Genomic DNA, 23,760 nt, shown 5'->3' on the forward strand with positions numbered 1-23,760 from the left:
TCAAAGTTTGGCCCAACAATAATTTACAAATATGTCACCCCCTCTGGATTACAAAACGAAGCTGGACACTCAAGTGCTCTATGCCATTCCTTTGAGACAAAGAAATGCCACAGTGTTCATATTTGGAAAAAAAAAACCCAAAACTGAAAATTGAAGCCTTGAGAGACTTAAGTCGGAATATAATAAAACTGAAATACAAAGTCTCTTGATCTTCATTCCCCAAATGTTAACAGTGCACTGTACTGTTCAAAATAGATTCGAATTAGAAATGAAAAGGTACTCTTCTTCACATAGCATAAGTCTAGTGTGAAATCTGCTCAATGTAATGGCTCCTTAATAAAAAAGATACAGGCAGAATTAAAGGTAAAGACTAGAGTAAATTCACTATAAGGACCCTTCGGAGAGACTTTTTTTGACAAATGAGGGAGAAATCACATTTGTTTAATGGGGATCTGTGGCAACAGAAAGACAGAAAAGATCTTCGTAGCAGGGGTTTTGCAGAAGGGAATAAAAGCAACAGCAATGACAATGAAAGAAAAGGCAAGCAGTCTGTTTGGGCTGAAAGAATTTTGAAAACTGGATGAAGGATCCCTTCCTTAACTGCATAGGCAACTGCAAGCTCCCGAAGCCTTGAGAACAGGGCAGTGGCACGGCCATGAGAGTTCCCAGTGAGCTGTACGCATGGTGAGAGGTCAAGTCGGAGAGTGATGGCAGCAGTCAGATGATCACTAACGAGAATGAGAGCAATTCCGCAGGCCTCAGCTTTCGCTCAGATTGCGGGGATGTGCTAGAGTCAGGGTCAGGTGAGTAGGTAATTACGAAGACCTGGAGGTTGGAAGCCTGAAATTTTCCCACTTGTACAAATACAAGTATCAAAAGAAAAGAGGAAAAATGACTTTTGTTCAAAGATGATGAGTGATCAGGCACATAGAATAAGGAAAGGATTACGAAAGAAAGAATTTCAAGGAGGAAGCTCAAAATACTATGAAAATGAGGAAAAAATTTGAAGATAACCTACATTTCAAGCCAATGCAGTGCGGCTTCATCTGCCCCCATTTCAAGCCAATGCAGTGCGGCTTCATCTGAAGTATAAAAAAATGAAAGTCTACTTTGAGAACATATTACCACCATCCCAGAGAGAGGCCTCGCAGTCGCAGTTCACAGAGCAAGAAGTCCCATCCACCATGGATTTTCCCTCACCTCTTCTCGTGGAGATGCATACAACGCACAGTGGAGGTGTGTCCGTACAGGGTGTGTATACATTCCCCGGTCTCTGCGTTCCACACTTTGAGAGTCCGATCTGTGGACCCACTAATGATGATATTGTCTCTCATCTGCGATGACCACACGCCACCTGTATGTCCCACTAGCGTTCTCAAACACTGGAAAAACACTTAAGATGATTACTTTCTGGGTAGAAAAGAAAGCGATTTAAATAACATTTTTAACAGCTTGTTAAAACACGGGATAAAGTTATCTGTTTAATTCGACTGGCGCTTCAGCGAGATGTTTTTGCACACGCCATCACCGTTCACTGCTCTGTTTCTTTAGGAGTGTTCCATACGGAGAATGAGCACACGTGTTCGAGGAGCAAGTATGCAGAAAACAGACATGTGGCATGGAAGTATGACAGCTCTAGCCTGGCCTCTCTGATGAAATCGTACTAAAACTGCAATTGGTTTCTTCCATGGGAACCCATTCAGTGAAAAAACACCAACGGCGCCGGGCGTGGCCACATACCGTATTTCATCTGAATCTGCCCCACGGCATTAGTTAAGAGCCAGCTAAGCTACTCCAAGACAAGTAAAGACAGACATTAAAACCTGAAACAAATCCAAAGCTAATTATTACACCATGGAAGTATGAAGCTGCTTTAAATTTTTTTAACATCTGACTGGGAATATTTTAAAGATTCTTGTCCAAGAAGCAACATTTTGGTAAAAGACATTGATTTTTTTTTCCACACTGTCTTCTATTTTTCAAATAGTCAATTACTTAATTTTTAAAAATATTCTCCATTGGATACATAGAAATATTACCTAGAGAATCACCAAGGTATAATATTGTATTCAGTCAAGCTGATTTCTTGAAGTATTTTCTTTCCCTTCGAACCCATGTTTAAATACCTGCTCTGCTTAACTTCGATCTCACAGGGTTTGAGGGAGGTCCAAATTGGCAAGGCTTAACTTCTAAGCTCAAAGAAGCTCATCATAAGGAAAAGTAAATATCCCTCAATTATCCTTCTGACAAATATTCAAAAGTAATAAGGTATAAAAGCTAAATGGTAAATAAAGGCAGGGGAAAATGAGCTAAGAAAAAGATTTTCATTCCCGACAAATCTTTAAACGGATCTTAGCCACAAAGACGGACATGCTGTCTAAATGAAAAACAGAGGCAAGTCATCCCTATCATGAGGAGGATTACTGCTGTCATGCCAAGGTGATGTTCATAAATATAGGGAATGCCCACGTTAGACGCTCTTTTATTTGCGATGTAAACAACTGGAGCTCAAAAACGAATGCCTGGCTCCTTGAACTAGTTCACCCTTCCAAATGTATACCCGCAGTGGTGACCTAGGACACACAGGAAGCCGACTTACTTTGCCTGTGACTGCCGACCAGACCTTCAGAGTGTTGTCATCAGAGCCGCTGACTATCCGGTTACCACAGAACTGTAAGCATGTGATCACATGGTCATCGTGTCCTTTCAGCACCTGTAAGGCGAACATGCAAACTGGACATATGTTCTGAAATTATTACGTTCTTTAAAATACTGCTGTGCAGATCCAGCGAGTGGCATATGGTTAAGTAGCTGGATCCCACATGGCTGACTCTGTGGTTCCAGTTTCAGTTCCGGTGGCTTGAAAATCGTACTGGGTATGTGTGCGTGCCCCAAATCCCAAGAGGACAAAAGAGTAGAAACTGCAAGATGGCCATCCCCAGGGGGTGATTTCTCACGTTCCCTCTCAGTCTGTTTCTGGTGGGCACATGTACCCTACAGCAAAAATCTAAAAAATAAAATATTGTTGAGGAAAAATGAAGCCGTAAACAGGAATAGGAATCTATTTCTTTTTAGGAGGTATATAAAATGCAAAGTGTCATCCTTCCTGGTCGATGAATCAAGAATTAAACATTTTAAGGTTTCCATACTGTCTTATTTAACTTGAAACATCAACTACTAAAATTTTACTGAGTCAAGACCTCATAAAGATGGCTCATATATAAATATTTTATAATAATCTACTTTCTTTGCTTAAGCCAAAAGAATTATGCACCTAATGTTTGTACTTTTGCACAAGAAAAGCAAGTATCTATTAACTAAAAGTAGCAATGGTCAGCTTTTCCAAATTAAAACAACAACAAAAAAGTCATACTGCATATACACTGATATGACAGTGTCTCCCAAATTGTTTTTTCCCAGTTGTAAAAACACGTCTAAAAGTTTCAGGCATTTTTACCATTCTTTAAATATTTGAAATATACTAAGACAGAAAATCAGAATTATGCTTCAATGTGTATGAATAAAACATACAGAAGCACCCCCAAAAAGTAAAACATGAATACTCCTCAAAAAATCATGTTTGGGGACCAGAAGATGGAGTAATAGTTACATCTCTGGACTATCACATAATTAACCATAGTTCGAGTCCCAGACCTGGTGGCTTAAAACTCACACCAGGCGTGTGTGTGTGTGCCCAAAATCCAGAGAAGAGAATGGAGTAGAAGGGATTGCAGAGTGGCCATCCCCCTGGGAAGTGATTTCTCACTTCCTGTCTCTCTGGCAAGTACACGTGCCCTATAGAAAAAAAAAATCATTTTGGACTCTATGGTCAGAGGAGGTGGCCAATTCTTAGGTCCAATAAACATTAGAAACAATATTCAGAGATTTTAATTTACATAAGATAGATATTCCATTCAACTCAACTCATCTTTTATGCAAGTATAATTAGTTGTCAGGTTAGAGAAATTAGCAATAAAGGAATATTGTCAGTTATACTTTCAGTTATATTAAAATATATTTTCTTTCCACAGAAGATAAGTGTCAAGTTATCCTGGTTGCCAAGAGGTGAAGCAGTACGCCGGGTGTAACACTGATTAATGGTTTCTGTTACACCACGCCAGAGCTCAGTTACCTTAGGAGACTTGAGTTCTCCTCGCCTCCAGTTCGTATCAATCCTGTGTTGTCGGATGTATGCACTTTTCCACGGACTGTGTATGAAACCCGGTTTTATTACTTTTCTTCTCTTGATGTGTAATGGCTCATCGATCCCTAAAGTGTTAAACAGTTCAAGAGTATAACTGCCTGTGCCAATAATAAAAACTCCACCTTATAATATATCTCATTCCCTCCATGTGCAAAACCACCGAAATGCTGGATGGTCCAACCTCCAATACAGTTACCGCGGTATGCGACAATAACCCAGGACATGGTTTGGTATTCGTGGCTTTGTATTCACTGTGCCATTTCTTTCTCAAAATGATTCTACAGGATATCATGGGATATGCAGAAATGGGAATGCTCGTGCACTGCTCGTATGAATGGAAAATGGTGCGGATGCTGTGAAAATAGTGGAGCAGTTCTTCAAAAAAAGAAAATCAAACACAGAATTAACATATGGATGCTGTGAGAAAAGTGGAGTTCTTCAAAAAAAAGAAAATCAAACACAGAATTAACATATAACCCAACAATTCCACTTCTGGAAAATACCCAAAAGAATGAAAAGCAAAAACTCAAACAGATATCCGTACACTCATGCTCACGGCAGCATTATTCGGAATTGCCGGAGAGAAGCAATCAAGCGTCCAATGATGGATGGATGGATAAACAAAATGTGTATATGTTCACAATGGAATATTGTTCAGCATTAAAAAAGAACATCTGATACATGCTATGATATGGACAGTATGCTAAGTGAAGTAAGTCGACTACAAAAGGACAAATATCGTGTAAGTCCACCTGTAAGAGGCACCTAGAGCGGTCAAATGCGTGGACTGAAAGTGGAAGGGCGGTTGCTGGGGACGGGAGGGAGGAGGAATGGGAGCTCATGCTTAACGGCTGTGGAGTTTCAGCTGGGCAAGCGAAGACGTTCTGGGGATGAGGATGGTGCTTCCACAGCAATGTGAACGTACTCAGTGCCGCTGAACTGAACACGAAATAACGTTCACAGGATACATTTCATGTTACGTATATGCTGCCCGCAATGTCAGAAAAGTCATGGAGAAATGATTCCAGGAAAGGAGGTAAGGCAAGGCTGGTTGATCCCCCTTTATGTATACAGGTACTTAAGACTTAAAAGGTTTCACTGATTAATCCTAACCCCAGTCAGGGCAGAAGCAGGATTAGAAACGAAGTATCCTGGGTCTCACCTCAAAGCATTACTAACCTGGATTAACCAAAATGGCTCCCCCGCACTAAGTGTATGAAGAGGATCGCCTAGGGAGAACCCTGATCATGCTGTGTGATCCCCTCAAAAATGTTGCTTTTCAGACTGCCTTGAAGCACCGTCATTAAGAGAGCCAGGACTCACAGGGCCACCTACGGTTTGAATCCTGGCCCCGACCGCCTGAAAAACATCCTGGGTACTTATGTGTGTACCCAAATCCTGGTGGGATAGGGCAATGGAGGGGAAAGGGTTGTAGCAGGGCCGTGGAGTGATTTTGCCCTCCCTCTGTCTGTCTCTGTTGAGCCCATGTGCTCTCTGGCAAATGAAAACAAAAATGTGCTTCTCTGGAGTAAATAACATTTTTATGTATCTTTTCAAAGATATTTCTGGATGTTTGAGGAGGAAAAGAAAATCCCTGCCTTTAATTAATATAAATGATACCAACTCCTCTACTAAGTAAAAAGATTATTAAAAAAAAAAAAAAGGGGGGGGGGGGTTTCAAAAATGTTGGCTCCAAGACAGGAACAAACTGACAGACCACCACTATCCACTGGGTCGTCACCAAGTCAGGATGTACTTGCTTTGCAAAAGTGTGTCGTGACTTTTCCCAATCAGAGCCGGCTCATAGGAGGTGTTCAATAAGTACTCATGGAAGGAATAAATAAAATACTGAATATTTGAGTATTTAACTGGTAATATAATTTGGAGATTGCCTTTAAATTATCCTCATCTTAACTTTTTCCTTGTTTATTCATTCTACTAATAACTCGGAAGCAAATAAAAATGTCTACCATTAGTTAATAGTGCTTGTTAAAGGAGCTAGCTGCAAGACTTAGCTGTCCTGAATGTGCAGGATAACCTGCAAAGTTTCTCGTAAGTACAAGACATGAATGTAAACGAAGACCCATTCACGGAGAGGCTGTTGACGTCCTCCTTTCTCATCTACCGCCACTTTATTCTACCTGCACTTAAAACGGATTTTTTCTATCAATACTTGTTTTCAGAATCGCTTTGCCTTTTTAATGTATAAACATATCCTCTATGCCGGCTCGAACCTTACCCTCTTCTTTGCATTTCTCTCTCCAGAGAAGGTTGTCTTCAGCCAAAATCCTCCAGTAGCGACATGTCTGAGCTGCTTGAAGCAGGTCTTTGGGTTCCAGGAACGAGAGCACATAAAGTGCCAGCTAGAAAAAGGAAGGCATGGGACAGGCGTATTTTTAAACAGATAGAAATGAATAATAAGCTAATTATTCCCCACAGGATGCAATACTTATAGGTAATTCTACTTTAGAATTCCCAAAATTAAGAAAGGCAGCATCTTCAGTCTTTGCAAACATACCAGATTCAAAACCAACGCCCTGTAACTTTTGATGAACTTCACTCTAACCCCGCCTCTTCAAGGGCACTCCTAAACCAGTCTCTGCTCCTGCACCTGCTCAGGGAGCCCCGACTCAGTAAACCTAGTTTGTTCCACGTTTTCCTTTACTGTCTCCACTGGTCTCCTCTCCCCTACGACAGTATGAATTTACTAGAGAGGACCGGATGCTTGCCCGGCAGCCTGACAGATGAGAACTGAGATGTGGCCGGCTTCTGTGCGGTATGATTTCGGATCGCTTCTGATGGCTAGATACCCTAATTAATAGTTCTTCACATCAAAGTGTTGATTCTCCCAGTGATGAACTTTTGAAACAGTTTCGCCCTGGACTGTTAATGACGAAAGGGGATGATTATTAAGCCATTCCAAAGACAAATAAAAGTAATTGGGATCTAATTACTTTACATTGCTTCTGGGGCTTTTCTCCATGGATCACATAGTTGTGTATTTGAGTTGGGTCTTTATAAAGCATATCACTGATTCTAAAATGTTGTTTACAATACTTCCATAGCATCGTCTGTCTGTCTTTCTTTCTTTCTTTCTTTCTTTCTTTCTTTCTTTCTTTCTTTCTTTCTTTCTTTCTATCTTTCTAATTGTGTAAAGTCAAGTGAAATAATTAAAGGAAAAGGAAAGAGAAGAAGGGGGACGATAGCCCCTGACTATGCTTATTCAAGAAGCCTCACATTCACATACAAATTTAAATTATGATATTAGGGCAAAAAGGTATCTAAACAGAGCAATCAAGTTTAGTTTTCGTACAAATTAAGAGACAAGGATTAAAACAAACATTATGTAAAGGGCCAAAGGTCATACGGGGAGCAAAAGCAAAGTCTGCATTGTTTTTTTGATGCTAAACAGGAATTATGATATAAATTACATTTCCCAATGACTCTGCAGACCTCGAGTTCATTACTAGCCACGTATTTGGATGCAAAATATACACACAGTCCTCCAACAAGCCAGTCAGCAGTTTATACGAGCACTAGTGAATGGTCGTGAGAGACGCTTCGTGCAGTGACTGTGCGTGGACTACTGGAGACCATTCAGTATTCTGTACAGAAGCGGAGACGGGATACAAAGGCAGAGCTACAGCCAACAGTGTATGATCCGTACGTGTGCATACTGTCTACATACCTACACATACATCTCAACATTATACTTTTTTTAAGAGTTCTTTGAAAGTTTCTTACTTTTTATTTTTACATGAACAGGAGAAATACAGCATCCCTGACAAGGGCCTGATGCCATGACTCCCCAGCCTCCGCTGGCCCGAGTCACGGGCATGCGGGTGCCCAGTATACTCAGGGAAGTCTCCAGACTCAAACAGTGATCCTCCCCCAGGGTCTGCCTCACAGAACTCCACGTTTGGCCACTGCAACGCCATCGGCCCATTCAATGCTACCATTTTTAAGAGGAAACTCCATTAGCCAGTTAGTTCTGAAATTACCGATGGAAGCCTAGGTAAGTTTGCTTAGGGTCAATACAACGGTAACATGGTGTCACCATATTATTACTCTATGTGGAAGTGTAATTTAACATAGACGTTATTAGGCACAGAGAGATTTGCACTAAAGAGCTGCTAATAAATGCCCCAGGTATTTAGAATGGCCACACCAGAAAGCCTGTTCTTTGCTTTGCCCTGGTCCTCTGACAAAGTAGAAAGCAGGTAATCTATTAAAGAAGCACTCGATGAATCTTACAGGCTAAAAACAAATCCAGGGCAGCTTAGATTTCAAAGGGACACCCCCAAAAGGACAGGCAAAATTCTCTTCATGAACAGTGATCAAGACAGCACCGGGGGTGGGACCAGCAGATGGCATAATGATTACGATGCTGGACTCCCACACAGTTGATGGTATTTCAAGTCCCAGACCTGTCAGCTTAAAACTCACACCAGGCACGTGGGCGTGCATGCCCAAAAGCCTGAGAGGAGAATGGAGGGGAAGAGACTGCCATGTGGCCATCCCCCCGGGGAATGATTTCTCGCTTTCTCTCTGTCTCTTCGATGAGCAAACCCATCCTGTAGCAAAAATCTCTTTTTTAAAAAAAAGACAGTACCAGGGGCCCAGAGTGTGGAGCAGCATTAACAGAGCTACAGCCACATGGAAGGGTCCAGGGATCATGTCCCAGGGGTTCCCTTGACAAGCTGGGCTTGCCTGTGTCCGTGATCCACGCTGGTTAGGGCTGTGAGTGGACTGCAGGTGGGTCCCCTGTGGAGAGTCTGTTTCTCTCTCTCTCATGGGAAAAAAATGAATCAACTTTTTAAAAGACGAGCACATCTGGGCAAGGGTCTGAATACATTAAAGAGAAATGCAAGAAAGGCTCATCGCTAAAGAAAGCGGAAGCGCGAACTCCACAGCCAACTGTGTTAAGTTCAAGAAGCAAGGCCGTCACTAGACCATGAACTTCCGCTTATAAAATGAAAATGTTTGTATATTTGCACTGAGTTTCATGAAAATAGTCAGGTAATACAGAAAAAAAAGCAACAACCCCCCCCAAAGCAAAATAGAAAAATCTGAGTAAAAAAACTGGAACCAGAAAAAAATATAAATCTGCAAAGAAGGTTAAACCAAGGTAAAAGTAGACCATAAATATGTTGGCAACAATGTCTTACATGGGTTTTGAATTAAACTGCCAAGCAAAAAGGGAACTGAATTAGTTACATAATTCTTTCCAAGTGTTATGAGAAAGTGTACTCATTCCGCAAAAGAATCAAGGTTTTGTCAGGTAGGGTACCGAAGGGGGCTGTTTGGCTTTCCTCGAATTCCTTGCCTGAAATCCCAACTCCCAGAGGGAGGGTGCCAGGCAGTGGGGCTTCTTAAAGGTAATTAGGCCCTGAGGGTGGAGCTGCGTACATGGGACTGCCCTTATGAAAGGGACCCTGGGCAACTTACATCCCTCTGCCATACCACGAACAAGAAGATGGAAGTTGATGGCCCGGCAGAAGTCCTACAAGAACCGGGCCACACTGGCAGCCTGATTTCGGACTCCCGGGCTTCCAGGACTATGCCTCTGTTGTTCGTAAGCCGCACTCTATGGACCTTTGCTATAGCAGGGGGAAGTGACTACGACAGACCCCTCAGGGGACACGGAGGAGGCGCTGTCCCACACCATGTCCCGACAACAGCCGTAGAGGGGGTTACACGTTTCTTGTAGTCAAGTCGAATGGTCCCTTCTATTTACTTGGTTTAAAGGTAAAATCTAGATCAGTAATTCTCCCTAAAAACCACTTCTGCCAGACAAAAGCTCTTAAATTGAAAATCTATTTCAGATAATTACTTTTCCTTGCTGAAATTTGTAATTTCAGTGTGAGTTGCTATGTTCTATTTTTCTCTGTAACCTATATAAAAATCCAACCGTACTGTATGTAAAGGGTAGCCATTATTTTCCTTAGAATTGCTATATTCCTGTGGATTAGACTAATCAAGGGAAAAAGAAAAAAAGAAAATGTTGGTTAATCCTATATTAAGAATTTCGGCTTTTGTTCTACATCATCTATTATCTCTCTACAATTTTCTTGTATTGATTTACAAAATAAGGATAATGCTATTTATCACAAGCCTCCCATGTGAGATTAGTCAGATTTTTGTCAAAGTTGTGTTTATTTTTCATTTTATTTATTTATTTTATTTTTAATTTGATAGAGAGCATGTTCTCCTGCCAAGAAGAAAGAGACAAGGATAGGGAAGGAGGGAGAAAGTACACCCCTATGGGGCGTGGAGGTGCCATAGTCCCTTCTGCTCCATCTTCCCATCCTGTCAGGAACTGGGGCATGCACGCACACGGACACAGTATGTTTTTCAAGCTGCCAGGGCTGGGATTCGAACAGTGGTCAGCCATATGGGATCTGGCTCCCTCCATCACTAGGCTATGCATTTGGCCCAAACCAAAAACCATTCTTGAGATAAGAGGACAAACTAGACTATGAGAAAGTCTCCATTTGAACAAAAATCTACCTGCTAAAATAAGGGGGATACCAAGGGAAATAATGAAAAATATATCAAAGGTAAATACTAGTATTTCAGTCAATTACTTATGGATGTGTTTCCTATTATTAATTCCCTTCTAGAAGCAAAGAGAGCTTATGTCACTTTTCCAAGCCAAATCTATGAAAAGGATTCAGTTTTAGAAAAAGCTAGAAAGAATAACATTTTTTTTCTGAGACAATGTCACTTTTAAAAAGCACTCCAGAAAAAGAATCTTCCAGGAATAAGATGTTTTCTCCACTTTGCTTTTCCCTAGGGTTATTCTTAAGTTTCATACATTATATATAATAAAACTACTTTATTCGTATCTAATGTGAAATTATAATTTGGACTCTCTGGAAGGCCATTAGGATATTTAGAATAGCTATCTGAAAACGCTGAGGCCTTCCGTGCTCAGACGTGATGTGTCAGAAAGATCTGGAATGGCATGTTAGTATTTTGTGTTGTCTTTTTAGCTGACATACCATTAGTGGCATGTACATAAACATGTACAAAAATATAATCCTGGCAGCAGTGACTATCCAATATACCATTATTTCCATTTGCTGACCAAGATGACTATCGAGTCCAGAATATCAATAAATAAACTGTACCTATTTATACAGTCGAGAATGTGTATATGGTCAAAACCAAGCTATGAAAAAAATATTTTCTATTTTCATAAAAACATAAAAAGAAATGGGCAAAAGAGTTCCCCCCAAAAGTGCTGTGGGAATATAGTCAGTATGAGAAATCTGTCTGGGCGCACGTGCATGGCACACAGGTGTGTGTCTAACAGAGTGGGGAGGAAGATGATTAAAGGAAAAACCCCCAAAAATGCTGTGGGAATACAGTCAGTATGAGAAATCTGGGCGCACGTGCATGGCACACAGGTGTGTGTCTAACAGAGTGGGGAGGAAGATGATTAAAGGAAAAAGGATGTCACTATGAAATGCTATGTATTTGTAAATAACTACGCAATGTAAGTAGTTGGAGAACTACAATCTGACAGCATCATAAAACTACTAGTCTCAAAGAGATTCAGGATAAGCAACAAAATGGGAGTTTAATAAAATCCAAATTTTAAAATGACCCTCCCCCCAGCCAACCTCAAGGTAATTACAGGGTGGGCTTCAAGTAACCTGGGGAGAAAATCTTGGTAAAGAAATCATCAAACTAATGAAGCACAATAGTTCCTCTCATATAGATGACTTATTCTCGCAGTGAAAAGAAGTTGCCCGGTCCATGAACATAGTTTAATCTGACAATGACACTGTGAAGTCATGGTGGCTTAACAACTCAGTCTTCCCTGCCACTAACTCGGAGTGTCAAACTGGCAGTACTGAGTACCATCATTAGCATGACACTGTTTAAAGGGGGTCGCTGTTACGTTACATAACCGCGCATGACGAAGAATATAACTGATAATCCTTACCTCTTTAGGGAGCAAGGAAATGAAGTCTCGTTGAAACTGGGGCTCTATCACTTGCATCATATGTTTTACTTGGGTGGGCTCACAGCTATCAATGAGTTCATCTAAAGCAAGCAATTTCTCTGGTCCACTCCAGCTCTAGCGAAGAGGAATTAGCAATTTTTAATGATTACAACAGATGTCTCAACTGGTAAACTCACAGAGGAAATCCCACAACCACACACAACCATGTTTGAACAAGGTAGACTGTAGAAAAAGTGGCTGCTCCGGTGACATTTCTCCAGAAGGCACTGAAGTGACAGTCATTTAGTCTCACCAGGGTACTTCACTGGCTTTCTTTTGTAGATGCATTGAAAGTCATGATTTTCACAGAAAAACATTTTAGAATTACATTATTATAATAGTTACATGTTCATCTACCACCGAGATACTGGTTGAGAAACCAAATTTTATTCCAGAAACATCAATTTGGGTTACTAAGGAAATAGGGGATTTTGACTTAATATTTTTTTCTTTCTGTACACACTTTCCAGTAGGAACCATAATAATTGATGATTTTAACAAAGCCCTCATCTGAAAGTTAGGTGATTAGCAGCATCATTTAGAAAAAAACCAGTAAGTGGATTACTGCACATTGAAAGGGATCTTCCACAAATAAAAAGGGCTTTGAATATGTTATGTAAAAATAATTTGCGATACGAACACAGCAAACAATAGAAATGGTTAACTCGCAGTAAAATCAGAACTTGGGAAAAAGAAAACAACAACAACAAAAAACCAGTCCAGCCTGTGGCATGGTGGTTAAGTTGGTGGAACTCCCACATGTCCGAATGAGTGGTTTGAGCCCTGGATACAGCAGCTTGAAAAACATGTTGGGCACATGTACATGCATGTCCAAAATCCCAAAAGGAGAATGGAGAAGAGACTGCAGCCAGCCCCCATGGTAGGTGCCTTCCCTCCCTCTCCCTCTCTCCAATGAGTGCATATGCCCTCCATCAAATTTTTAAAAAATACACATATATCAACAAAGACCAAAAGAAGATAAAAAATAAAGTGCTATGCTATGAGAAAATAAAAACAAATTTATATTAAAACAAAAAGGGTTCCTTCAAGTGACACTAGGTTAGTTTTTAAATATTTTTTTGTACTGATAAACACCTGCACAGAAAAGCCATGATTCCTAAAAGGAAAAATTAAAAAGCTACGTGCAATACTTAAATGTTAGAATTTCACAATGACCATGCAAAATACTTATGTAACTTCATAATCTGAAGAGAAAGGACATTTGTGAGTGGGACTGCATGTCTATAAAGCTATGCGGATATATGTAATTTTGTGGATTATTATTTCCATTTTGGGAACAGGTGGAGAGAGAATAACAGGTAAGCTTTGGAGCTAGAAAAATCTGGATGGTGACATTCTATTTCTTGTTCAAACAGAGAATCTTGGATTTTATAACATGTAAAATATACAGTAATTGAAAACTGAGAGATTATGGATACAGGAAGTCTGGTAGCATGGTGGTTCGGAATACTTTGAAAAACCTTTTAAAAAGAACCCCTTTAACGTCAATAATGAATTTTATCTCTTTCCTACCCTAAGGTATAGATTAAATTCCCTATAGCATTTAACTATTTGATAGTACATTCTATCACTGAGTCTAAGGAAACACGGGCTCCAGTAAGTCCTATCTTTTCTTTTACTTCTACACACACACACACCTCCCAACATCATTGTCCTTGAGATTCATCTTGCACCTGTCTGGTTAGGGTGAGGATCTATACACAGAAACTTAAAATATTTACATACATGTGTATACACACACCGGATCAATTAAAAGCCACTTAATTTGAAGTTTGTTTGGTTTCCTTCATCTAACTTAAAACACTGGTTCAAAACTTACCTCTTTGACAAAACTAACACACTGATCCGTCTCCACTCCTCGCTGACCCCCGAGTAACGGCAGCATAAAATCGTAAACGTATTGATGTATACCCATCATGGGCCTGAGGTGGGTTTTCTAACACACTGATCCGTCTCCACTCCTCCTTGGCCCCCGATTAACGGCAGTATAAAATCGCGAACGTATTGATTTATATCCATCATGGGCCTGAGGTGGGTTTTCTAACACGCTGTCCTTCTGCCCTAGATCATGAAGGGTTCATGGACACTTGCACAAGGACATGCCCACTTGGGTGGTGGGTAACTATGGTGACTCGATAAAATGCAACATTAATTGAGGCATTTAATAGTAGAATCATGTAAGTATAAGCTTCTTAATCTCCTCTGCACATATGTCTGCGTTAAAAGTATTTGGGGGGACAGCCTGGTACTGTGGTGGTTCAAGCAGTTGGATCCCACATGACTGAGTGCACAGCCCTGGAGGCTTGGAAACTACGCCGGGTATGTGTGTACGCGTGCCCAAAATCCTGAGAGGAGAATAGGGGAGAAGGGACTGTGGTGTGGCCATGCTCCTGGGGGGTGATTTCTCTCTTTCCCTCTCTTAAGAGTACTGAGCCCTATAACAAAACAAAACAAGCAAACAAAAAAGGCTATATATATATTTTTTGAAGTGGTTTACAGTTCAATTTTATATAAAATGTAGATACCCTATCCCATGTAAATTTACATATACATAGCCTGTGTAAATTTCTATAGTCAAAACAGAGTGAAAAATCCTTCTATGTGTTTATTGAAGTTTCTAGAGGACAGGGCATAGCATGAAAAAAAAAGCAGCCATAAAAAAAGATAACTAATTCAGATCTTAGGTAAATGTCTAAAACTATGTCAGAAATTCTATATATTTAGGACAAAAATCTGTGACAAAACTCATGCCTAGGGACCAGCAGTTAGAGTAGTGGCTATGTCACTGAACTCCCATATAGTCGACCGTGGTTTGAGTCCTGGACACAGTGGCTTAAACTCATGCTGGTGCGTGTGCGTGCGTGCCCAAGATCCCCAGAGGAGAAGGGATTGCAGCGTGGCCGTCCCCCCTGGGGGGTTATTTCTCGCTTTCTATCTCTCTGTCTGTCTGTCTTCTGGTGAGCACATGCACCCTATAGAAAAAAGCTCTCAAAAAAAAAAAAAAAAAAAAAAAAAAAAAAAAAACGATGTTAAAAAAAACAAACTCATGCCTTTATAGCAAAATGTTTCTGAGACTCTAAACAGTGTTCTAAACAATATTTTGGATTTGTTACAAAGAATATTCAACAAGAGTCAAAATTATGTCTTCATGTAAATTACATATGCATTCAGTAGATGTTATTTTCTGGTGTTTCACTGAAAAGCAGTATCACTGACAAAAATTGGCAGTAAATGAAATGTTTGCACTGACCACACATACTCGAGAGTCTAATGGTGGAAAATCACGTCTCTTAGGTGATTCCAACAAAGGTCTGGGCCACACAGACAGCTCTGTGCTCTCTGGCCTGGATGGCTTCCCTGGACTTCAGACTTGCATATAAAAACTGCTTACTCAACATCTGTCATTAGGTAAGTAACAGAAACCTAACTCTATTCTACTAGTAGCTCAGGCCCAAAACTCAAGTTATCCTTGCCCCTGCCCCTCCCTCTCTTACTAATGGATGGCTCTGATCCAAATAAACTCCCCAACCTCAAAGTCAAAATGCACCCAGCACCTGACCATCACTGCACGGGTCTAACCGACCAGGATCCTGTGTCTAGACCACTTTGACAGCCCCCTGGCCGGCCTCCCGCCTGCCTGCCTAGCCTGCCTCGCTCTCTTCAGGGACACTGCGGAGCGTCACTTTTCTGCCTAAGACCTTTCTGAGGCTTCTCACTTAACTCAAAGTCAAACCCAAGTCCTGAGGTTGGCCTACAAAGTTCTATTACTAATCCCCTATTACCCTCCCTCCCGTGCACTCTGTCACATACCCTCTTTCTATGTCCGGGTGTCTGGAAACCCACACGACTCACTTCCTTCCTCCTTCCATGGGATCCTCCCGGGCCACCTTCTGAATAGTGCAGACTAGTTCCAAGCCCCCCACTCCAGCCCCTTCTGTGGAAAGTAGGATTTGTTTGTTTGTTTGTTTGTTTTCTGTTTTCACCATTGTATCTCATATCCAAAGTAGGGCTTAGCACATAAAAGGTGCTCAATAAATATTTGTTGAATAAACAAATCCCCGAAGAGTCAAAAATAACTCTCTATACCAGTGCTATTTGAAACCTCACCCGGGCGTGTTTCTATTCTTCGTGGTATCACTAGGACTTGCTTAGTCTGGTTACGAGAGTGGGTTCAAGTTTTCTATACATATCTGAGTTAGCAGCAAGGGAAGTGTGTATGAACTTGAAAACTGTGCAGTCAGGACTACATTCACACAAAAATAACAACCTTGAAAGAGGAACAGTGGAAAGAACAGTGAATTGAAGATCAGGAAACCCAACCCAACTTGGAGAGGAGACAATCACCAGTTAGGTTATAATTTACCCTCTTCAGACCTTAGTTTATTTGCAAAAGGAAAATGTCGAATAAGTCTTATAATTATCGGATCTCTGGAAAAGTCATGCCGCATTTTTTCTATGTTTTTCTATGCAAAAATGTGTTATGACTTTTCTGACGACCCAATATTTTACTTCTGTTTGAAAGTAGTTGTCCTAGAAAGCAAAAAAAAACAACAAAAAAAAAGTGTTTCCTTTGGTTTTTCATAGCAAAACAAGGTGGGGACACATTTAAGGGGATAGAAAAAATATTTCAGGTTCAGAAAGGATCAAGAAAAGCAAATTTTAGGTTGTGTGCAAAATTTCAAATGCACATTTGAAAATTCCCCGTGGACGTGGTATTTATTCCAGGTATAGAGCTCCTGGTAGCAGAGAGAAGCAGGATCAAGAACAGCAGTCAGAAGCCTGCAATCAGGAGCCAGGAAACTCCCCATGGAAATGTGTGCAAGTCGCTTCACCGGTGTGAGTCTCAGCAACTACACCTAAGTGATGAGGGGCTTGGTCCAGACCACATATTACCCAAGGCCGGTCAAGAAGCTCAAGAATCTCAGTCTTACATGCCACCATCAGAGTCTACTCCAGTGGTCAAGATGGAGTTCAGGACACTTTATTTTTATTATTATTATTATTATTATTATTATTATTTTGGGAGGGAGAGGTTTTTGCTATGGGACGCGTGTGCTCACCAGAAAGACAGGGACAGAAAGACAGAAAGCGAGAAATCACCCCCCAGGGGGAATGGCCACACTGCAACCCCTTCTCCTCCATTCTCCTCTCGGGATCTTGGGCATACACGCACACGCGCCCGGCGTGAGTTTAAGCCACGGGCCCCGCCCACGGGGGAGTCCAGCGACATAGCCATTATGCCAACGGCTGGTCCCAGGACATTTTAATTTTTAAACAACCAACTCATGCCGTGTGGATGCAGGTGGCTGACAAAGCAGTTGGGACCCATGGGTCGGGTAGCCCTTGGTGTCCTGTTTGGATGCAGTGCCTCCTGGCCTGGGCAGCACCATGCCAGGTTCCACTGGTGAAGAGCTCGCTTCTCTAGCTCTCCAGCAGATAGTCATCAAATGTGAGCATTTCTGGGACTGAAGTCCTTACTATCTCCCATCCTACTATGGGCCATTTCTTTCCTTTTTTTTTTTTTTTTTTTTTTTTTTTTTTTTAAGAATTATTTCTTTAAATTTACTTATTAGTATTATTATATTAAAATTTGCTATAGGGCACATGCATTCACCAGAGAAACAGAGAGGGAAAGTGAGAAAGCAAGCACCACAGTCAGTCATGTGGGAGCCCAGCACCTCACCCACCACACTACCTGCCAGCCTCAACTAAGGGCCATTTCTAATTGTTAAATTCAACCTAACATCAAAATCTAGTGTAAAGAATGCGATTGAGATTTTACTTTCTGCAGAAATTAAGAACAGATGTGTTTCTGGTCTTTGAGGGCCAGTTGGGGGCATGGAGGTTAAAGCACTAGATCCTACATGGCCAACTGTACAGTTCCAACCCAGCGGCTAAAACTCATGCTGGGTGAGTATGTGTACATGCCCAAAATCCCAAGAAGAGAATGGAGGAGAAGGGACTGCAGAGCGGCCATCCCCGCTGGGGAGTGATTTCTCTCTTTCGTTCCCTCCATGTCTCTCTCCGGTGAGCATATACGCTGTGGCAAATACTTTTTAAAAAAAATTTAGAAAGGCCTTTGAAATACTAAAGATGACCAACATTTCCTTTAGTTTTCTCCGGCTAAATACATGACCTTCTTCAATGCTTCCACATATAACGAAGCCTCTTGACTGTACTGTTCCAAAGAGAATCTCAAGGTAATAAGACAATCATATTCTTTTGGCACTACTGTATGGGTTTTAATCTTCTGTTGACTAGCAAATGCGATTTAAACAAAGTAAGTCTGACAACATGTACAATTTCTAGGTATAACCATGAAATGGGATTTAATCCTTTGATAGAATAGTTTTCAGTCCATTTTTAATGTCAAAACAGAAGTATTTTATATTTTACCGCTTTTTAATATTTTGAGTAGAACAGATCTTTTCAACATACATTTACTGCAAATAAGCTTCGAGGAAAAGAACATATATGTGGGCCAGCAGGTGGCACAGTGCTTAAAGCACTGGACTCCCACAGGGTCGACTGCATTTCGAGTCCCAGACCCAGTGTCTTAAAAATCATGCTGGGCGTGTGTGTGTGTGTGTGTGTGTGTGTGTGCACGGGCCCAAATGCCCAAAAGAAGAATGGCCGAGAAAGGGATGGCAGCTCGGTCATTTCCCCTGAAGGGGTGATTTCTCACTTTCCCTCTGTGTCTCTCTGTCTCTCTCTGGTGAGCACACTTGCCGTACGACGAAAACATAAATAAATAAATAAATAGATAAATAAATAAATAAGGTACAGCAAATGGCGTTCATAGGATGCAGAGTGCTCCCACACACTTGATCTTTGAGGCCCAGAGCAATACCAGGAAGCCAGTGTAGACCTGACAAAATGGAGGCCCACCAAAACCGTGTCTTGACAAAGTGGGGAAAAAACATTTGTTGAGTCTCCAGTACATTTCTGAGTATAGTTTTAAGCACATTTACATGTGTGTTCCCTTCTGTCAATTTTTATGTTATTTCTGTTTTATAGAGTACGAAAATAAAGACAAGAGTGGTTACATAATGTGAATTAAATCACTGGCTGAAGTTGTTAAGGACACCCAAAATCTGAGCTAAGCTTCTACTTCTCTGTCAGAGGTATCTCTTATTCTGTCAGGGTGCCTCTGCATATGAATTCAACACAAAGCAGCGCTCAGTCGTTAGTATCCGGGCTTGTCTGATAGGCACAAATGAATACCCAGCTGACATTAAACCCCAAAGAATGACGAACCTCGCCCCAAAATGAACCATCTAAAGCATCAATCTGGCGACCCCCAAAAAAAGAGAGACTGAAAACGCAAACGTGAGACCTGTTTCTGTCTTTAGTTTCTACTTCGATTGTACAGTGCCACTCTTGCCATTTCCCTTTATCCAAAGTGGTGCGTCTCTTGTCCTCACCCAGTTACAAGCTGAGCGCACAGAGTCCTCTGTCAGAAGAGATGGAGCCAGACCAAAACAAGGCTGTATCCCTGCCCGAGGAGCCATAGCGGAGCAGTGCGGGGACGGACGCTCCCACTCTGCTTGTTACGCAACAGCGAGGTCGTCACTAAAAGCCCCCCACAGCCTACCTGTAGAGATCATGCCAGTTTAATTACCCCTCAATTACACCACGTAGGTCAGCTCAGACTCCTCCACTTTACCATGAAATTATCTCTCTCTTCAAGTTAGGCATTAAAGCATAATCAGCCTTTAGGCAAGTGATTCATTTCTGGTTACTTTGGCACCAGCCCTTAAATAAAAGGGCAGTGTACAACAATGAGGCCCTGGGTGTGTCACAGACAGACACGGCACTCAAAAGATTAAGGTCCCGATCTACCTGTCTCGTTGACATTTTGTTGCTATAGATTTCTTTGCTACAGAAAATGTATCTGGAAAAAAAAAATTATAGTACTATACCTGCAGGGATAATTCCACATGTTACTCCTACTAAGAACAAGCCTTTCTTCCCTGTACCTACTTCTTATATGAAAAAAATAAGCATATTTCTTTTCTTTCTTTCTTTTTTTTTTTTTGAGAGGTTTTCGCTATAGGGCGCGTGCACTCGCCAGACAGAAACATAGAGACAGAAAGTGAGAAGTCACCCCCCAGGGGGGATGGTCACGCCGCAATCCCTTCTCTTCCATTCTCCTCTCGGGATCTTGGGCACACACGCACACGCGCCCAGCGTGAGTTTTAAGCCACCGGGTCTGGGGACGCGAACCGCGGTCGACTACGTGGGAGTCCAGCGACATAGCCATTACGCTAACTGCTGGTTCCCAATAAGCAAATTTCTTCACAGAACCAAAAGCTAGTTGACCATTCTTTAGTTGACTGAATCTCACTGATTCTAAAAAACACAAGCATGCGTGTAGGTGGGGGGTGTGACTTTGTTACAGTGAACATTCCTGAGGGCCGACCCCAGAGTACAATGCACTGGGAGTTGGATCCCACGTGGCCGACCACAGTTTGAATCCCAGCCCAGCAGCCTGAGAAACACACAAGGTGTGTTTTGTGTGTGTGATCTGACTAAAATCCTGACAGGACGGAGCAGCGGAGGAGTAAGGAGTGTGGAGTGACCGTGCCCCACAGTGGGGGTGATGGACCTCTCACTCTCATGAGCACCTCTGGCCTCTACCAATAGGAAAAAAAAAAAAAACAGAGTCTAAAACTGGGGTGCATTTAATCACCTAGAGTACCTCAAATGTGCTGAAATACAGTATGAGGCAACATCTGGATATTTTATTAAGAAAAGCGTCAGTGGGGCTAGCAGTGGCATGCGTTGTGGCTAAGGCACTAGACTGCCCACATGGTCAACCACAGCTGAGTCCCAGATCCAGCGGCTTGAAACTCACACCAGGCACACATGGGTGGATGCCCGAAATCTCAAGGGGAGAATGGAGGAGAGGGGACTGCCGCCCAGCCTTCCCCACGGGAGGTGAGTTCTCGCTTTCTGTCGGTCTCTCTCTGGCAAGCACACAACTCTAGACCAAAAGTCTCTACATTAATAAATAAAGGTATCGCCCTGGGCCAGTGCAATGGCTCAGCGTCAACATGCCGATCAGAGTAAGCCAGGTCCCACGCGTGACCATGGTGTGAACTCCCAGCCCAGTGGGGTGGAACACCAGGCACGTGCGCGAGAGCTCACACTCTGCAAGGCTGCAGGACTCGACCAGGGATGGTAGGTGACCAGGCCCTGAGCAGGGTGCTCCTTCCCAGACTCTCTCTGTTGCTCACATGCACCAACATATGCTCTGATGGGAATAGATGAGTTTTTTCAAAAAGAGGAAAACATGAGCTAGCTTAACAAATACTGCACAATGAACTCTCTAAAATACCGTTACCATAAAGTAAAGCACAAATTTCCGCTACTATAGATCAATATCAGAAAGAGCTCCTCTAAAATTGGGAAATATTCTAAATGGCTGGAAAAGGCCATTTTGGTATTCATAAAATTAAAAAAGAATGAGCCCTATTACATGAAAAGTAAATCTTATATGAACTATCTTCTGATAAGAAATAAACCTTTAAAACAAGTATTCTTGGAGTCTCTCGACAATGATGAGAAGATTTGCTGGCATGGCATTTCAATCCTGCTGCTGTGTGTCCTAAACGGATGGCAGGACCAGCTCTACACTACTCCTGAACGCTGTCCTCTCACTGTGTGCCGCGTGTGCAAGTGTGACACACACCCGCATGGCAGGACCAGCTCTGCACTACTCCTGAGCGCTGTCCTCTCACTGCGTATGCAAGTGGGACACACACCCACACGGCAGGACCAGCTCTGCACTACTCCTGAATGCTGTCCTGCCCTCACTGTGTGTGCCGCGTGTGCAAGTGGGACACACCCACACGCCCATCTCCTTGGCTCAATCAGACATACAAATCTTAAGGTATATTTTTAAGACTATCTAAATGGCCGAGTTGTATTTTCCTTTCTTTCTTCGGAATGATGAATACCTTTCTTTTAAAAGGATGGGACAAAATTGAAAATTCAGAATCCATGGTGGGGCGGCCCTGGTACAGGCAGGAGAGCAATGCCTGGTGGTGTTGGAACCATGTGGAAGACCAGAGCTGGGAGCCCCGAACCGTGACACCGGGCTCATGATCCTGGCTGGTTGGAAAGCAGGGGGGATCGTGGTGGTAAGATCCTGTCAAGGGGGTCCCTGTTTATCTTTCTCCATCAAGAAAAAAGAGTAAACTTAAAAAAAAATTAGACTTCGGAGAACATGTGTAACAAAAAAATTAAAATAGTCAACATGTAAGGCTGGGGTAAACCTAGGGGGAAAGAAATGGTGGGAATAACCCTGAGGAAAACTTAACAAGTCACTATGACAACGTTAAAAAATTATTTGTAACTGTAGGGGTGTCTAACATTTTCATAACAATAAAATCTAACTTCATTCCTCTAAGCCGGGTTCTTCCGCTTAGCACTCCCGGCACTTTGTGTGGGTAGGCCTCTGCTAACGGGAGCTGTCCCTCTCACTGCCTCGACCTGCGAGAGGCCAGCGCCGTTCAACTCCCCACCCCTCAGCTGGAACAGCCAACGTATCCTAAGACATTTCTGCCTCAGCCAGGGAAAAAGCCAATCCCTGCTGGGAGCCAGGGCTCTAGCCTTTCGTTACCAACCGAAAAAAAAGATTATCCCAGTTTTTCTGAAGTCACCTGAAGGGCAGAAAACAACTTTTAAAATCCATTTAAAAGTAACACTGCTTCAAGTGAGATGCTCTATGACAGAAGAAAAAAACCGAGATATTTATTTCATTTTTGCCTAGGTACTTAAAATATTAGAATTTACAGACATGGATTTATAGATAAAGTATCTTCGTTTTCAACCATTATTCCCTTATGCAGTCATTAAATACCTAACTATTCAAGCAGCTAGTAGTGAACTACATTTATTATAAACTCATGTGGTGGCTAAGATCAGATATCTCCACACTCCATATTTTATATCATAGGTTGAGTATCCCTAATCTGAAAATCCAAAATCCAAAACTTTTAAGTACTGACATAATACCACCAGTGGAAAATTCTACACTTGACCTCATGTGCTGGGTCACGGTCCAAGTACTGTGACACAAAAATATTGTATAAAACTACCTTCAGGCTATGCAGATAAGGTGTATACAAAATACAAATGAATTTTACGTTTAGGTTTGGGTCCTATCCCCAAGATACCTCATTATGTATATGCAAATATTCCAAAATCCAAAACAATCCATAATCTGAAACATTCTTAGTCCCAGAATTTTGGGTAAGGGACAATCAACCTGTATTAGTTATTTACAAAGAATAATTAAACAAATGCTCAGTCCAGTGCAACCATTTTGCTAAACACTTGATGTATATGCATTAGCATACAAGAGAAGGAGGTAAATCAATTCACTGTCAGCCTCCTAGGTTATAAAATCTATGATATTCAAGGTTTGGTTGCAATAAATCAACCCAGAAAATTATCTAAGAATTTAAATACTAGTAAAACATAGTTATCATGATTTGAGCATGCTAAGCCATGT

General features: G+C 41.7%; 1 protein-coding gene across 9 annotated transcripts in view; it reads right to left on the minus strand.

The window, feature by feature from the left end:
- FBXW7 (F-box and WD repeat domain containing 7) overlaps positions 1 to 23,760 on the minus strand; it is a 242,278-nt gene that overhangs the window by 5,043 nt on the left and 213,475 nt on the right. For 8 of the 9 annotated variants that reach the window (XM_027772562.1, XM_006150311.3, XM_027772563.1 and 5 more), the window contains 5 exons: positions 12,159 to 12,293; positions 6,444 to 6,567; positions 4,133 to 4,269; positions 2,600 to 2,713; positions 1,201 to 1,382 (listed from right to left, as the gene is read on the minus strand). In XM_027772562.1, the coding sequence (XP_027628363.1) occupies positions 1,201 to 1,382; positions 2,600 to 2,713; positions 4,133 to 4,269; positions 6,444 to 6,567; positions 12,159 to 12,293 (692 nt within the window). The remainder of the gene's footprint in view (positions 1 to 1,200; positions 1,383 to 2,599; positions 2,714 to 4,132; positions 4,270 to 6,443; positions 6,568 to 12,158; positions 12,294 to 23,760) is intronic. The other variant, XM_027772564.1, reaches the window with a different exon arrangement.

This window comes from Tupaia chinensis, unplaced genomic scaffold (assembly GCF_000334495.1).
Source record: "Tupaia chinensis unplaced genomic scaffold, TupChi_1.0 Scaffold000283_1, whole genome shotgun sequence".
Lineage (NCBI taxonomy): Eukaryota > Metazoa > Chordata > Mammalia > Scandentia > Tupaiidae > Tupaia > Tupaia belangeri.